Here is a 16,428-nt window from a genome sequence, read left to right as displayed (position 1 = left end):
ATGCATGTGCCCTGTGCACACACGAGTGGAGGCCAGAGGAGAACGTTGAGGGTCCTGCTCTTCTCACAGATCTGCTTGGTTCCGTGAGACAGTCTCTCACTCAACCCAGAGATGCTGCTTTTGCCTTTTTTTTCAGTCAGCAAGTCCCAGGGATTCTCCTGTCTCCACCCCCTGGAGGACTGGAGTTACAGACATGTGTAGCCATGTGCAGCTGGGGAACCAAACTCTCATGGTCTTGGGCCCTCTTAGGACCTCATGTTTGCACAAAAAGCCCTCTTAACCACCGAGCCATCTCCATAGCTTCATTTGTACTTTAAAAAAATATATATTTTAAGCCAGGTGTGGTGGTGTACACCTTTAGTCACAGCACTAGGGAGGCAGAGGTAGGATTGTCATGAGTTCAAAGCCAACCTGAGAAGACATAGTGAATTCCAGGTCAGTCTGAGTTAGATTGAAACCCTACCTTGAAAAACCAAAATATGGGCTGGAGAGATGGCTTAGTGGTTAAGCGCTTGTCTATGAAGCCTAAGGACCCTGGTTTGCGGCCCATTTCCCAGGACCCATGTTAGCCAGATGCGCAAGGGGGTGCACACATCTGGAGTTCGTTTGCAGTGGCTGGAGGCCCTGGTGCACCCATTCTCTGTCTCTTTCTCTGTCGCTCTAAAATAAATTTTTTAAAAATGGAGTTTAAAAAAACAATATACATACATATATATATATGTATATGTATATATATATATATTTTTTTTTAATTGGGCTGGAGGGATGGCTTAGCAGTTAAGGCATTTGCCTGTAAAGCCAAAGGACCCAGGTTCAATTCTCCAGGATACACATTAGCCAGATGCACAAGAAGGCACACATATCTGGAGTTCGTTTCCAGTGGCTGGAGGCCCTGGTGTGCCCATTTTCTTTCTCTCTCTCTCTCTCTAATAAATAAATAAATAAAAATAAAATATTAAAAAATACATTTTATTTATTTATTTGACAGAGGGCAGGAGAGAGAAGAAGAAACAGATAGAGAAAGAATGGGCTTTCCAGTGCTCCCAGTCACTGCAAACAAATTCTAGACACATGCACCACCTGTGCATCTGGCTCATGTGGGTACTATGGAAGCAAACCTGGTTCCTTAGGCTTTGCAGGCAAACACCTTAACCACTAAGCTATCTTTCCATCCCCTGTCCTTTTAGTTAGTTAAAAAGCTGTAAAGGAAAACTAGAAAGAAATAACAGGTTTTGTCACCTTATAACTTAGCTCCATTACCACTGAGAGTGCTCTTGTAAGGGCTTCCCCATTGTTTGATGTAAACCTTTTTAAAAGCAAATTAAGGCTTGGACTAGAGAAATGGATTAGCAGTTAAGGAGCTTGCCTACAAAGCCTAAGGACCCAAGTTTGATTCCCCAGTACCCACGTGAGCCAGATGCACAAAGTGGTATACACATCTAGAGTTTGTTTAAAGCAGCTAGAGGCCCATTGTCTCTCTCTTTCTTTCTCTCAAATAAACAAATAAAATATTTTAATTAAATTAAGGCTTTTTTTGTTTGGTTTTTGGTTTTGGTTTTCTGAGGTAGGGTCTCACTCTATCAGGCTTACCTGGAATTTACTATGTAGTCTCAGGGTGGCCTTGAACTCACAGCGATCCTCCTACCTCTGCCTCCCTAGTGCTGGAATTAAAGGCGTGCACCACCACGCCCGGCTGCTGTAGGTTATTTTGTATGTTCACAAGTAGGCATACGTGTGTGTTCATGTGGAGACCAGAGGTCAGTGTCAGGTGTCTTCCTCAATCACACTCCCCCTTATTTGTTTTTTATCATGAGTGTGGATGTGTGCTCACATTTGTGAATGTGGGTGCGTTCATGCCATGGCGCTGTGTGGCGGGCAGAGGACAACTTCAAGTGTTGGTCCTTCCACCTTGTTTGAGGCAGGGTCTCTTGTTCTCCACTGTATTTGCCAGAGCAGTTCTCCTGTCTGCACCTCCCTTCTCTCCCTAGGCAGGCTGGAAGTGCGGATACCCACCGCAACATACAGTGCTTTGCACATGTGCCCACAGCAAGCGCTTTCTCTTCAGAGCAATCTCTCCTGCCCCCTCATTTTGGGAGGGGGGGGTATTGTTGTGGGTTTTGTTTTGTTTTTTCTTTTGGTTGTTGTTTTTGAGACAGAATCGCTCACTGATTCTGCTGGACAAACTACAGCCAGCCTCCCTTTGTACGTGGGTGCTGGAGCGCGAACTCGGGTCCCCATGCTTGCACAGCAAGCCCTGCTGACTGAGCTGCATCTGTGGCTCCTGCGACCAGTTCCTAACAGGTAGTCTGTTCTACAATTTTTCATTCTGATTTTCTCACGTTTTAAAATACCTTGTGGGCTGGAAAGATGGCTTAGCGGTTAATGTGCTTGCCTGTGAAGCCTAAGGACCCAAGTTCAACTCTCCAGAACCCGTGTAAGCCAGATGCACAAGGTGACACGTGTGCACAGGGTAGCACACCCATCTGGAGTTCGACTGCAGTGGCTAGAGACCCTGCAGGCCAATATTCTCTCTCTCTCTCATAAAATAAATAATAGTAATAAACTTTTTGAAATCCCTCGTGCGTTTGTGCGTAATATGCGCATTTACATGTGGGCATGGGCATATGGAAGCCAGAAGTCGATGTCGGGTATCTTCTTCCGTTTCTCTCCGTCTTGTTTTTTTTTTTTTTTTTTGAGACAGGTTCTCTCACTGAACCTAGAGCTCAGTAATTCGAGTAGACTAGCTAATCAGCAAGCCCTAGGAACCCTTCTGTCTCTGCTTCCTCACCTGGACTTACAGGTGTGTGCCACCAAGCCCGGGTTTGACATGGGCGCTGCGGGTCTCAACTTGGCCCAGTGCTTTATCCACTGAGCTGTCACCCCAACCCTGAACTCATTTTCATGTTAGGAAATCTGTACATGTCACTTTGCCTAGAATTACTTATTGTTGACCCCTAGCAATAGAAAACTAGCTGAATAAATGGCAGCATGCTCATATGAGACACTGAGTGCCATGTGAAAAGGCCTGTAAGGATAACTCATAGCATAGAAACATGCTCGCAATCGCATGCAAAACGAGATGCCTCCGACATCTGTCCGGACATTCACTGTCTCAGTCTCAGTGGCCTCAACCTTGCCCAGGTCTCAGAGTCCCTGATAGGGACTGGTTGGATGCTGTGGGCCCTAGCCACGCGTGGAGGATGCTGCTTACCAAGTAGGCGGTGGTTTGCTTTCTTGTTCTTTTTCTTTTGCCAAGGATCTTGGGTAACTCTGATATGGAAATGGCATCCCCCATGTCTTTCATTATTATTTGCATGTGTTTGTGTATGTGCATGTACCAAGGTCTCTTGCCACTGCTAACTGGCTTTATGTAAGTGACTAGGAAACTGAACCTGGGCCAGCAGGCTATGCAAGCAAGAGTCTAGTGACTAAGCCATCTCCCGTGCCCTCCTATTTTGACCTGTTGAAGCTATTCTTACTTTTTCAAGCTTTTCCTTCCATTTTCATCTGCACTCTGTAGCACTTTCTGTCTGCTTTCTCTTCTTATAGATCTTAGAAGGTCCTCTACACTGTAAATCTCTTCCTGATCCTCTAAGCTAACCCAGGGGGGCACCCATGTCTCATCCCCAGGACTTGTGGAAAACCCTAAGTGAGTCCACAAATCAGTTACCTAAGTATCTGGAATTCACATTTCACTTAGGCAGGCATGGTGGCACACACCTTTAATCCCAGCACTCAGGAGGCTGAGATAGGAGGATCACCATGAGTTTGAGGCCCGCCTGAGACTACATAGGGAATTCCAGGTCAGCTAGACTAGAGAGAGACACTACCTCAAAAAAAACAAACCAAACAAGTTGCTTGTACAACTGTGACTAGCTAGAACTTTGGGACATACCGTTTGTATTTCTAACATTGGTAGAAAGAGACAATGTGGATCAAATTACTCTCGCTTTGGCAATCAGGTGGTTAAAAGTAAGTGGTTTGCTGGGATGACCCCAAAGGCAACATAGTGCTGAGAAGAAGTGGCAGAGGAGTGTTCAGCACTGAAACATCTCTATCACCCCCTCCAAGGTTCAGGGTCCATTGCAGAAGAGGTGGTGGAAAGAACGTAAGAGCCAAAGGAAGGGGAGGACTCCTTACAATGCAACTGTCTGGACAGAAATTGGCCTCTATATCCATGCCCTCGCAGTGCCTAGCCATACCTTCACAAGACCCGAATAATAGGAGAGAAAGTCGATGACATCAAAATAAAAGAGAGACTAATGGAGAGAGGGAGGAGATATGACCGAGTGTGGAGTTGTGAAGGGGGGAGGGGAGGGAATTATCATGGTTTATTTTCTGTAAGTATAGCAGTCGTCAATAATTTTTTTTTTTAAAGGGTTGGAGGGATGGCTTAGCGGTTAAGGCATTTGCCTGCAAAGCCAAAGGACCCATGTTCAATTCCCCAGCACCCAAGTTAGCCAGATGCACAAGGGGGTGCACACGTCTGGAGTTTGTTTGCAGTGGCTGGAGGCCCTGGAGCACCCATTCTCTCTCTGTCTGCCTCTTTCTCTGTCAAAAAAATAAATAAAATAAAATATTTTTTAAAAAATTTTTTAAAAAAAGAGTAGGTGGGCTGGAGAGATGGCTTAGCGGTTAAGCACTTGCCTGTGAAGCCTAAGGACCCTGGTTCGAGGCTCAGTTCCCCAGGTCCCACGTTAGCCAGATGCACAAGGGGACGCATACGTCTGGAGTTCGTTTGCAGAGGCTGGAAGCCCTGGCGCGCCCATTCTCTCTCTCTTCCTCTATCTGTCTTTCTCTCTGTGTCTGTCGCTCTCAAATAAATTTTTTAAAAAATTAAAAAAAAAAAGAGTAGGTGATTTGTCTTTTGTGCCCTTACTCTGGTCTAGGCCAGAGGAGCTGGCATGGGCAGTGAGGGTAATACCCTTCAAGAAGCTCCTGTACTCCGCAAGCCACTGGTTGGTTTTCCTTCTCAGGCTTGGTGCCATTGAAGTCATTCAAGGTCAGTTTCTCATCTTGCGGTTCACTTAGAGGTCAGCTATGCTAAAATTTGGATTGAGTTACCCATCAAAGTACTTCTTCCCTTCGGTTTGACTTCCTTTCTTAAACTAAATATTGGATATCCATATCAAGTCAGCTTTCATCGTTCTTCTCTAGCGTGTATGTAATAGGCCAGATGTTTTAGACATGGAATTATGAATAAAGTTGATGAGTATGGTACGATACTGAAAGTTTCCCTTGCCTGTGGAGGACAAGACCATACTCCGGGCCCATCTGTGCTTATTCTAGCTTTAAAAGCATTAATAGTCACAAAAAGAAAAGACTTCCCCAGAAGCAAACGGAAAGAAATATGTTTAAACATATTGTTCACTCATAAACAGTTCTTTGTTTCACATGAAAATGTTACCTTTGTGGGATGGAAGCTCCAGACCAGAGAGAGTTGACACTGCTGGGGAATGCAGGGTTCTGACTGACTAAAGGCCTCTGACGGGATGACCAGAGGGAGTTTGCTTCTCCACGTGGCACACTCCAGGTCATCCTCCAGAGCCCCGCTCAGAAGCTTCATCGATGAAACCGTAAATCCATAGAGTGTGTCAGGATTCCCCGGGAAAAGGCTAACCATTTCTCCTTGTATTCTACACCCACACCAGTACCCTGCAATATTTCTATGATTAGATATGTCACAGTGTAGTGTGATTATATATCTGCATATTCTTTTTCTTTACTAGATCAGAAATTTAGGGAGAAGAACACATTATTAGCCTATTGGGATCAATCCCAAGCACGCTCCCTCAAAAAAAAAAAAAAAAAAAAACCTTGGGGCTGGAGAAATGGCTTAGCAATTAAGGCACTTGCCTGCAAAGCCAAAGGACCAGAGTTTAATATCCTAGGACCCATGTAAGCCAGATGCACACAGTGGCACATACATCTGGAGTTTGCTTGCAGTGGCTGGAGGCCCTGGCATGCCCATTCTCTCTCCCTCCCCCCGCACCCCACCTGCCTCTCTTTTTCTCAAATAAATAAATAAAAATATTTTTTAAAAAATCTGTCTTGCCAGCTATGGTGACACACAGATTGCTGTGAGTTTGAGGCCAGCCTCAGACTACATAGTGAATTCTAGTCAGCCTGGGCTAGACTGAGACCCTACCTCAAAAAAAAAAAGGAAGAAAGAAAAGAAAAATCTGCCGGGCGTGGTGGCACATGCCTTTAATCCCAGCACTCGGGAGGCAGAGGTAGGAGGATCGCCATGAGTTCGAGGCCACCCTGAGAATACAGAGTGAATTCCAGGTCAGCCTGAGCTAGAGTGAAACCCTACCTCAAAAAACCAAAACAAAAAAACAAATCTGTGCATATAGAGCACATGGATTATTTGTAGTCTGAGCCAGAGTGAGTGATGAATGAATAAATGAAAAGTGTATAGAGCAGGAGGTATCAGTCAGATCAACTGCATTTTGTGGGTATTTTCCAAGCATTCCTGCGGTTACTGAGTTTAAAGCATTGTCCTGTCACGGCACATTTCCCTAAGATACTTTCTGATTATGAGTAAGTCCCAGGGCTGATTCTCCCCATTGAGTTTAGTTATCAGAGCTATGTCAACTTTGTATATACATGAAAAATGGCAAACCACACCCCAATCTCTGATTTTTAAACTATATTAAAAATGATAATTTTAAAATTGAAAGGTACTGCTTAATTGGGGGGTCAGTTTTTTTAACATATTTTATTTATTTATGAAAGATAGAGAAGGAGGCAGATAGAAAGAGAATGGGCATGCCAGGGCCACTGTAAACAAACTCCAGACCCATGTGCCACCTTGTGCATCTGGCTTTACATGGGTACTGGAGAGTTGAACCAGGGTGCTTAGGCTTTGCAGGGAAGTGCCTTAACTGCTGAGCCATCTCTGCAGCTTGGATCAGTATACATATTAGTTATTGTTGTCGTTGTCAGGGTCTTGCTATATACTTGTTTTGGTATTTATTAGATAGCCCAGGCTGGCCTCAAATGTGTATAGCAATCTTCGTGTCTTAGCTTCCTAAGTGCTGGGATTATAGGCATGCACCCATGCCTAGCTAGACTTACTTGTTCGTACTGGTTTGGAAACCAAGCTCTTTGAGCAATGAGAAACTTTGTTAATGGGAAGAGCACTAGAATTTCCATTAGCCCAAATAAGCCAGATGCACATGGTGGGGCATGTGTCTGGAGTTCGTTTGCAGAGGTTGGAGGCCCTGGCGCACCCATTCATTTCCTTTCTCTCTCTCTCTCTCTTTTAAAGTAGGGTTTCGCTCTAGTCCAGGCTGACCTGGAATTCATTATGTACTTTCAGGGAGACATTGAACTCATTCATGGTGATCCACCTACCTCTGCTTCCCAAGTGCTGGGATTAGAGATGTGCGCCACCATGCCTGGCTCCTCTCTCTCCCTCTCTCTCTTTGTCTTTCATTTCTTTCTGCTTGCAAATAAATAAAAATTTTAAAAATAAATAAATTTTTAAACCACAATGGGGGATTATGATCAAATTATATTCATGTAAAAAAATCTTCAGTAAGAAAGATTATTTTTTTAAATCTCTCATGGTCGGGTGTGGTGGCACACGCCTTTAATCCCAGCACTCAGGGGGATTGCTGTAAACTCAAGGCTGGCCAGCCTGAGACTACATAGTGAATTCCAGGTCAGCCTAGTCTAGAGTGAGACCCTACCTCAAAAAAAAAGAAAAAAAAGGTCTCTCTCCTGGGCTGGGGTGATGGGTGGTTAAAGGCACTTGCATACAAAGTCTGACAGCCCAGATGCACAAAGTGGTGCATGCATCTGGAATTTTTTTTGCAGCAGCAGGAGGCTCTGGCATGCCAATACTCACTCTTTCTGTCTTCCTCTTTCTCTCTGTCTCAAATAAATAAAGAAAAAAAAATTTTTAATCCTCTCTCTTGAACTACATTTTATAGCTGTGGGTTTTTGTTTTTTGTTTGTTTCACTTTCTTTGATCTGAAAGTTACAGCACCCTTCCCCACCCAGTCATCCACTGTAACTTAACTATGTAAAATTATGTGTCTTCACTCTAGACTCTCAAGAGCAGGGTATGTAGAAAAATTTTGGGAAAATAAGATTACTATAACCTAATAGTGTTCAGACCTTTTAAATCATATTTTAGGATAATAAATGTTTCTGTTGAATTGAGTTTCCTTAAATCTGGCAGTAAATGAGCATTTTAAGCATGGCAGTGTAAGTCATGTGACCATAATTCACCATGAATTGTCAAAGTAGTCAGAATCTTTATTCTCCCTAATCTCATTCTCCCAGAGTTGTTGTTTTTTAAGAGACAACTTATTTTTTCCTCTTTTTGTCTTCCCTGTAAAGGTAGAAACCTGTGGGTTCTCGTTGTGGGACGGTTTCCAAGGGAACACAAAGTTGGAATTCCAGAATTCAAATACGTGGCAAACATGCACGGAGATGAGGTATGTACATGTGTGAGTGTGCATCTGAATGTCACCCGGGACGCTGCACCTCAGCTCTCCGGAGTTCTGTGTACATGCTAACGAGGAAGCAGGCAGGAGTCTCGCAGCAGAGCAGCAAGGCAAGAAAGGTCTTCCTGTGAGGCCTCCTGGGGAATTCAGAAACCAGGTCCAACTGCATCACAGCCGCTTGGCTGTGTGCTCGGTGCCCCCAGAGAGTAACCAGAGCTGTTTTGGGTTGGGACTGGAAGAACCACCGCGCGGGGCTCTGAGCCGCCGCCAGCCCGCTCATCCTCCCCTTCCTGGGCTGGTTTCCTGCCTCTGCTCAGCATTCAGGAGATTCACCCTAGGAGCTCTGAGCTCTTGAACGGAAAACAAGCAGAAGATCCCAAATAGCTATCCAGACTCCCAACATCTGGCTTCTTGGTTTTCTTATTATTTATTTGATTTGGATTTGTGTTATTTTGTGGTGCCGGGGGTTGACCCAGGTCCTCTAGGCAAGTACTGTCTATCTGTCTTCTCCTGCTTGCTATCTGGCTTTTGTCACTGCTTCTTAACTTAATGCCCAGTGCTTTCCAGGTTCAAGTTCAGGTGATCACATATAGGATTCTTTCAGACTCACTGATACAGGAATGTTGGGGTTCCTCTGCCAATGTCCCAATATATACCAACGCACCAATAATTTGGGCTGTTTCTGGATCCTTGTCTTATAAATTTAAAGAATGAAATCCAGACCAGAAGATTAAGTTCAGGAACAATTTATTATAGCTTAAAGCTTTAGAAGGGAGAAGAGAAGGGGGTGTTAAGCCCCAGAAGTAAGAAAAGGATGCAAGGTGGAGCTCTTGCCCAGGGAGGAAAGAGGGGTTTGGAGAAGCCCACCTGGAAGCTCAGGTTGTGGATTTTGTTGTTGTTACTGTTGTTTTGTTTCTTGGTTTTTTGGTTTTTTGAAGCAGGGTCTCACTCTAACTCAGGCTGACCTGGAATTCACTATGTCTCATGCCTTGAACTCATGACGATCCTCCTACCTCTGCCACCCAAGTGCTGGGATAAAAGGCATGCACCACCACGCCCGGCACATTGTGGATTTTTATGGGCCCATGGATGGGCAGCTAGTTTAGCCAGTCCAGTCCTGGCCTCAGGTGTCTCCTTCCAGGAATCTTAATTCTCTAGGAAGGCAGTGGAAGGATTCCCTAAGAGGACAGAGATTAGAAAAGACCAGATCCTGCTGACATGTCTGATCAGTAGTGAAGTGTAATGATCGACATTTTCCCCACAGGCCCAAGGACAATTCCAGCACTTAGCCAATAGAAAATTATTCAGGGCTGGAGAGATGGCCTAGCGGTTAAGCGCTTGCCTGTGAAGCCTAAGGACCCCGGTTCGAGGCTCGGTTCCCCAGGTCCCACGTTAGCCAGATGCACAAGGGGGCGCACGCGTCTGGAGTTCGTTTGCAGAGGCTGGAAGCCCTGGCGTGCCCATTCTCTCTCTCTCCCTCTATCTGTCTTTCTCTCTGTGTCTGTCGTTCTCAAATAAATAAATAAATAAAAATTTAAAAAAAAATAAAAAATAAAAAAAAAAATTATTCACTTTGGGGACCTGTCCCTAAACTGCCTAGCCAATTTCTGTTTCCTCTCATCACCATTCAACGAATACTATTAAATTCCTTAATAGTGTTTTACCCTCTTTTCCAAATTAGAATAGATGAACTCTATTTTTATTCAGTTTCACTGCTTTTACCTATGCAGCCAGTCTGGCCTGGCAAGAAGATGCTAACCTCTCATTCTTCTCTTACTCTCTTACTTATGCTCAGACAAAGCATAACAATTGTAGTATTTTCTCTTTACTGGACACCATACACAGGGGTAGCCAAGAGGAGAGAAAGATAGCTCCCTGTTATTACAGTAAAGAAAATTTATATTGTAATGTATGAAGTTCATACATTTAAGGAATTTCTGCATACGTGCACATTCCAGTAAATACCTGCTGACTTGCTAAATCATTTGTTATTTGCAATAGGATGCCTGGGGTGTCCTGAATGATGCCAAGCTTCCTGACCTGGTTTGACCTTCCTTGAACTCGGGTCCTGCCTCTACTTTTCATGACAAATACAGTCTGCCCTTGCCAGGCATACACTGCCCAGGCTGTCCAGCTAAGAGGGTATTTCTTGAAGCCTGAGCTGAGATGCAAACTACTCCTCCTCCTCCAGAAAGAAAGTTGATTTGGGTTGAATGAAGTTTAATACAGCTATGATTTTTTTTTTTTTTTTTAGCACAATAGATTCTTTAAGAGACCATCTAGAGCCAGGCATGATAGCACACACCTTTAATCCCAGCACTCAGGAGGCCGAGGTAGGAGAATCACTGAGAGTTCCAGGCCACCCTGAGACTACATAGAGAATTCCAGGTCAGCCTGGGCTAGAGTGAGACCCTATCTCAGAAAATAAAAAGAGAGAGAGAAAGACTGTCTATTGTTGGGAGCCTGACCAAGTTACTTTTAAGGAAATAGCTGTCTTGTTACACACAAAACTACCCAGACTTCCTTTTCCTTTTGCTAACTAGTCTATTGATCAGGGCGCCCTGGAATCCTTTTTTTTTTTTTTTTCTCAAGGTAGGGTGTCCCTCTAGCCCAGGCTGGCCTGGAATTCACTATGTAGTCTCAGGCTGTCCTCGAACTCACAGTTATCCTCCAACCTTTGCCTCCCAAGTGATGGGATTAAAGGCGTGCACCACCATGCCCGGCTTGGAATCCATTTTTAATAAGAGACAGGTGACACTCATTGTCACCAGGAACTTATTTATTGTCATCTGGGCATCTCAGAAATCACAGCCTTCTCCCAGAAATTAATCCTAAAACCAGGCATGGTGGCGCACGCCTTTAATTCCAGCACTCGGGAGGCAGAGGTAGGAGGGTTTCCTAAATTCAAGGCCACCCTGAAACTACATAGTGAATTCCAAGTCAGCCTAGGCTACAGTGGGACCTTACTTCAAAAAAAAAAAAAAAAAAAAAGATGGGGGAAGGAAAAAAGAAAATGAAATTAACCCTGAGATCGGAAACTTCAGAGAGCAGCAGGAGACCTTGCTGTCCTGCCCCAAGTTTGCTTACTCTTTCCACACTCTTCCAAACTTCTGGCACCTTCTCTTTGGGAAGTTCTGTGTCCTGTCAAATCTGAGCTCTCTAGCTTATCCTAATTCTTTGAGGAGTGCTAAGAACTGAAATGAGGTGGGGGGGGGGGAAACTCAGTGTGTTTTGGGGGTGAGGATCTGGAGTTAATGACTTTGTGTCCTAGCTGGAGGCTGTGTCTGCAGGATCTGTGAGACCATTAAGAAATTTATTATTCAACTAGTTGAAAAGAAGAGAGTTCCATGGAAGCAGGGGAAGAAGGGGAAAAGAAGGCGATAGAAGGAGATTATGATCAAATTACACTATGTTCATGTATGAAAATGCTGAATTTTTTTTTAAAGAAGACACATTATTCTGAACTTGAGGTTTTATATACTGTGTCCCTAGGAGCTAAAGACAGGATGACCTAAATCTAATGAACTGAACATGAAATCTGACCACCATCTTGTTCCTCTTAGATCTTTTTGAACTGAAAGTATTTTTACTTTTAAAAACTTCTCAATGCTTCCAATCCTACTAGCAATATAGCTAACATGTAGGGCAGTGATTGTTAACCTTGTCTGCATGTGTTTCTTGCTATACTCGTAAAAAGTGTGTCATCTGACCCCAAGAGCTCCAGCATTTCCAGAAGTTCAGGGTCAATGTCTGCAGGAGGCACACATGCGGAGTTGCACAGTAACCACACTATTTTACAGACATTTCCTCCCTCCTGGTGGGGCTGGGAGGCACCACATTTTGTGAGTTGTACTTGATTCCATGGCAGGGTCTGGCAGCACAGGTCTTAATTCTGTCCCCCATGAATTTCCATTTGACCTCCTTTTTTTCTTTTTTCCTAGCCCAGGCCGACCTGGAACTCACTCTGTAGTTCCAAGCTGGCCTTGAATTCAGTGATCCTCCTACCTCTGCCTCCAGAGTGCTGGGATCAAAGGCCTGTGCCCCCATGCTCAGCTTTCCTTCTTTTTAAAAATATTTTTATTAATTTATTTGAGAGAAAAACAAGAGTGACATCACTCCAGCCCTCTATTGTACCTTTTAATGCCTTGTTTTAGAACCAAATGTTTTTACTATTAAAAATAATCTGCTTCTGGGGAAATGGCTGAGTGGTTAAAGGCACTTGTTTGCAAAGCCTGATAGCCCAGGTTCAGTTCCCAAGTACCCATGTAAAGTAGGTATCATGGCACATGATTTTGCAGCAGCTCAGTAACTCTGTGGGTATTTCTGAGGTTCTGCCTTTCTCCTTTTATTTATTTATTTATTTATTTTTTAGTTTTTTGTTTATTTTTATTTATTTATTTGAGAGCGATGGACAGAGAAAGGCAGATAGCAAGAGAAAGAATGGGCGCACCTGGGCCTCCAGCCACTGCAAACAAACTCCAGACACATGTGCCCCCTTGTGCATCTAGCTAATGTGAGTCCTGGGGAATCAGACCTCAAACTGGGGTCCTTAGGTTTCACAGTCAAGCACTTCACCGCTAAGCCATCTCTCCAACCCTCCTTTTATTTTCTTATTTTTATGCTTTAGAAAGGGTGAGAGAAAGAGAGAGAAATGGAGGGAGGATTAGCACACCAGGGCCTCAGCCACTGAAATAGGACTCCAGACATTTGCACCACCTAGTGGGCATGTGCAACCTTGCACTTGCCTCACCTTTGTGCATCTGGCTAACTTGGGATCTGGAGAGTCAAACATGGGTCCTTAGGTTTTGCAAGCAAGTGCCTTAACTGCTAAGCCATCTCTCCAGCCCTGCCTTTCTCATTTTAAAGAGACCATCAGGTGTTTTTCTAGTTCATCCTGGCCCTGGTTTGCATACACATTGGAATCTTGCCATGTAGAAGCCATAGTTATAGACTTAATTTATATAGGCACAGTTGAAGTTTAATCATTTCTTTTTTTTTTTTTCTTGGCTTTTTTCAAGGTAGGGTCTCACTCTAGCCCAGGCTGACCTGAAATTCACTACGGAGTCTCAGGGTGGGCTCGAACTCAGGGCGATCCTCCTACCTCTGCCTCCCGAGTGCTGGGATTAAAGGCATGTGCCACCACGCCCTGCTGAAGTTTAATCATTTCTTACTGGGAGGGTTACTGCAGACACACTGGAGGCGGCTATGCCTTTGACTTACTCCACAAATACACTGTTTGGGAGGAACGTTTTAGACCCTCTCACTCTTCTCCTCTCACTACCTCACGCCGCTGCAGGCCTGCACTCCGGAGACAAGGCGCCCAGTCATGTGAAATCGCGCTCGACTGGAAACCACGGTCAGACCCTGGTCCTGGGGCATCAGTCGCCCTCAGCCTCAGCCTCAGGAGAGAAGCCGTGGAAAGACAGTACCCTTTGTTCCTTCCTCCAGCTCTGCCCACTCGGTTATGTGCCGGTCTTCTAGCCCAAGCTTTAAAAAATTTTGTAAGGAAAAAAAATATTTTATACAAGCAATCTCTTGTTTCGTAAGGCAGCTCTGATTTTTCCGTGGCGGCACACTGCAGCAGGGCAGGACTGGGCTTCACTGGTGTTCGACCCTTCAGCCGGCCCGCCACCAAGCACAGGCGGACCGAACACCCGACACGCCGGCAGCTGAGCAAGATGGAACAGAGGTCCAGAGGTCCAGGGGACCAGTCAGGACGCCCGCTCTGAAGGCTTTAGAGGAGTGGCAAGAGGTGGCCAGTCAGGGCCCAGATGTGACTTGTGATGGGGCCACACAAGCAGGTCTTTGTCAACACCTGGCTCCATCTCTGGAGTGTCATGAGTCAGATAGTTGAAAGAGAGATTCCCATTTGAAAACATGAGTGGATTCTGGTATCCTCCCCGTCGGTGTTTGTGACTCAGCCTTTGGTTTTTTCCTATTAAAGGATGCTATAAAACTGCTGGGTGCAGCGACACCCGCCTTTTATCCTACACTCAGGAGGCAAAGGTAGGAGGATGGCTGTGAGTTTGAGACAAGCCAGGAAATACAGAGTTCCAGTTCAGCCTGGGCTAGAGTGAGACCCTACCTTTAAAAAAAGAAAAGAAAAGAAAAGAAAGAAACAAAAAGGATGGACTCACTTCCTCCTCCCTTTCCTTTACTATTTCTCTCCCCAAGTCTCTTCTGAGAAATCCCCCTTAAGCCAGTTCCTCTTTTTCACATGGAGTGTCCCAGTTCTTCCTACACTAACTTCAGGAAAGCCAGTGGCCACTTGGGCTTCCAAAGCTTCTTATACATCAGCCATGGAACTCAATGTAGGGCACATGTGAGCCAGACAGCCTGCCTGCCTTTCTGCCTTTTTTCCTTTTCTTTCTTATTTTGAGACTACAAGAGCTTTTTCCAGTGACAATTTTGACTAAAAATAAAAGTCAAGGTAGCAGAAAAGGGAAATAAAAATGAGTAGGGAAAAACTAAAGTCAGAACTAAGTATATTTCCACTGAATTTTATGGCTGCCTGTGAAGGTGTAATTCCCATATTCCGAAATTTCAGTCCTACTTTCAATTATTCTAGGTTCATTAGAATATCAAATGTATCAATTGGGCCCTCTTTCTGTTCCAGCGAGTGGAATAAAGTGAGGAATTACTATTCAAGGTCTGCTCATCTTTTGTCACAATGATAAATTCCTATAGTACTGAAAATTCTTTCGAATCTCCATTAAGTCATTTCCTGCACAGGGTCTCTAATAATGTAGTACAATCCTATTGACTCACATGCTACCTCTATTTCCCATTTCCTAGCCTGTCAATGACTCTTTCGGAAGTAGTTGTTTCAGCCTGCTTCACAGGGAGAACTTGATATAATTTAATCAAATATTACTTTTTTAGATTTAAAAAAAATAAAATCTATCTCTTGGCTTTATAAGGCAAGATCTTTCACAATCCTTTAATCTCCAGTACCTAGCAAAGTGGTAATGATACAAAGTTTTATTTATTTATTTTTAAATATTTTATTTATTTAAGAGAGAAAGAGGCAGATAGAGAGAGAATGGGTACTCCAGGACCTCTAGCCACCACAAACGAACTACAGATGCATACATCACCTTGTGCATCTGGCTTTACGACTGGAGAATCGAACCTGGGTCTTTTGGCTTTGCAGGCAAGCACCCCAACTGTTAAGTCATCTCTCCAGCCCACAAGGTTTTATTTATTTATTTATTTATTTTTTATTTTTGGTTTTATAAGGTAGGGTCTCACTCTAGCCCAGGCTGACCTGGAATTCACTATGCAGTCTCAGGGTGGCTTTGAACTCACAGCGATCCTCATACCTCTGCCTCCCAAGTGCTGGGATTAAAGGCGTGTGCCACCACACCCGACTCCAAAGTTTTATTTTTGATTCAAGTGAAAAGGGAGCACATTTAAAGAAGATATAAAATAAATAATAGTATGTATAACATAGACACTTGGCAAAATTGTGATGACATGCACATGCCTAAAGTTTCAGATACAAGAAACCTGAAACATACAGATAGAAAAAAAGCTACAAACATGTGCAAGAGGAGATTTATAAGTAGGATATGGAACCCCGAACCTACTTACATTATTAACTGTTAATAATATTGGCCAGGTCAAAATCTACAGTGTTTTCCTATACACCATCATGGTCATGGAGACATAATCCTCCTGCTTTCCCTATACTGCCCCCTCCTCCTCTATCACTGCAGAAAGTATTTTGGAAGGCAAGCAAAGGGAACCCACTATGATTAGGACTTTCACTCTGATTTTTTTGTTTGTTTTTCAAGGTAGGGTCTCACTCTAGCCCAGGCTGACCTGGAATTTACTATGAAGTCTCAGGGTGGCCTCAAACTCAGGGTGATCCTCCTATCTCTGCCTCCCGAGTGCTGGGGTTAAAGATGTGTGCCAACACCCCCAGCTCAAAACTTTTACTTTAATTTTTAATTTGTTTTTTGTTTTT

General features: G+C 44.0%; 1 protein-coding gene across 1 annotated transcript in view; it reads left to right on the top strand.

Moving 5' to 3' along the window:
- Positions 1 to 16,428, top strand: part of Cpm (carboxypeptidase M) — a 76,778-nt gene that overhangs the window by 41,657 nt on the left and 18,693 nt on the right. Inside the window, exon 3 of the mRNA XM_045153487.1 lies at positions 8,353 to 8,450. Coding sequence (XP_045009422.1) covers positions 8,353 to 8,450 — 98 coding nt within the window. The remainder of the gene's footprint in view (positions 1 to 8,352; positions 8,451 to 16,428) is intronic.

This window comes from Jaculus jaculus, chromosome 6 (assembly GCF_020740685.1).
Source record: "Jaculus jaculus isolate mJacJac1 chromosome 6, mJacJac1.mat.Y.cur, whole genome shotgun sequence".
NCBI classification, from domain to species: Eukaryota; Metazoa; Chordata; class Mammalia; order Rodentia; family Dipodidae; genus Jaculus; species Jaculus jaculus.
Note: the sequence above shows the minus strand (reverse complement) of the source record. Positions and strands in the feature narration are given on the sequence as shown.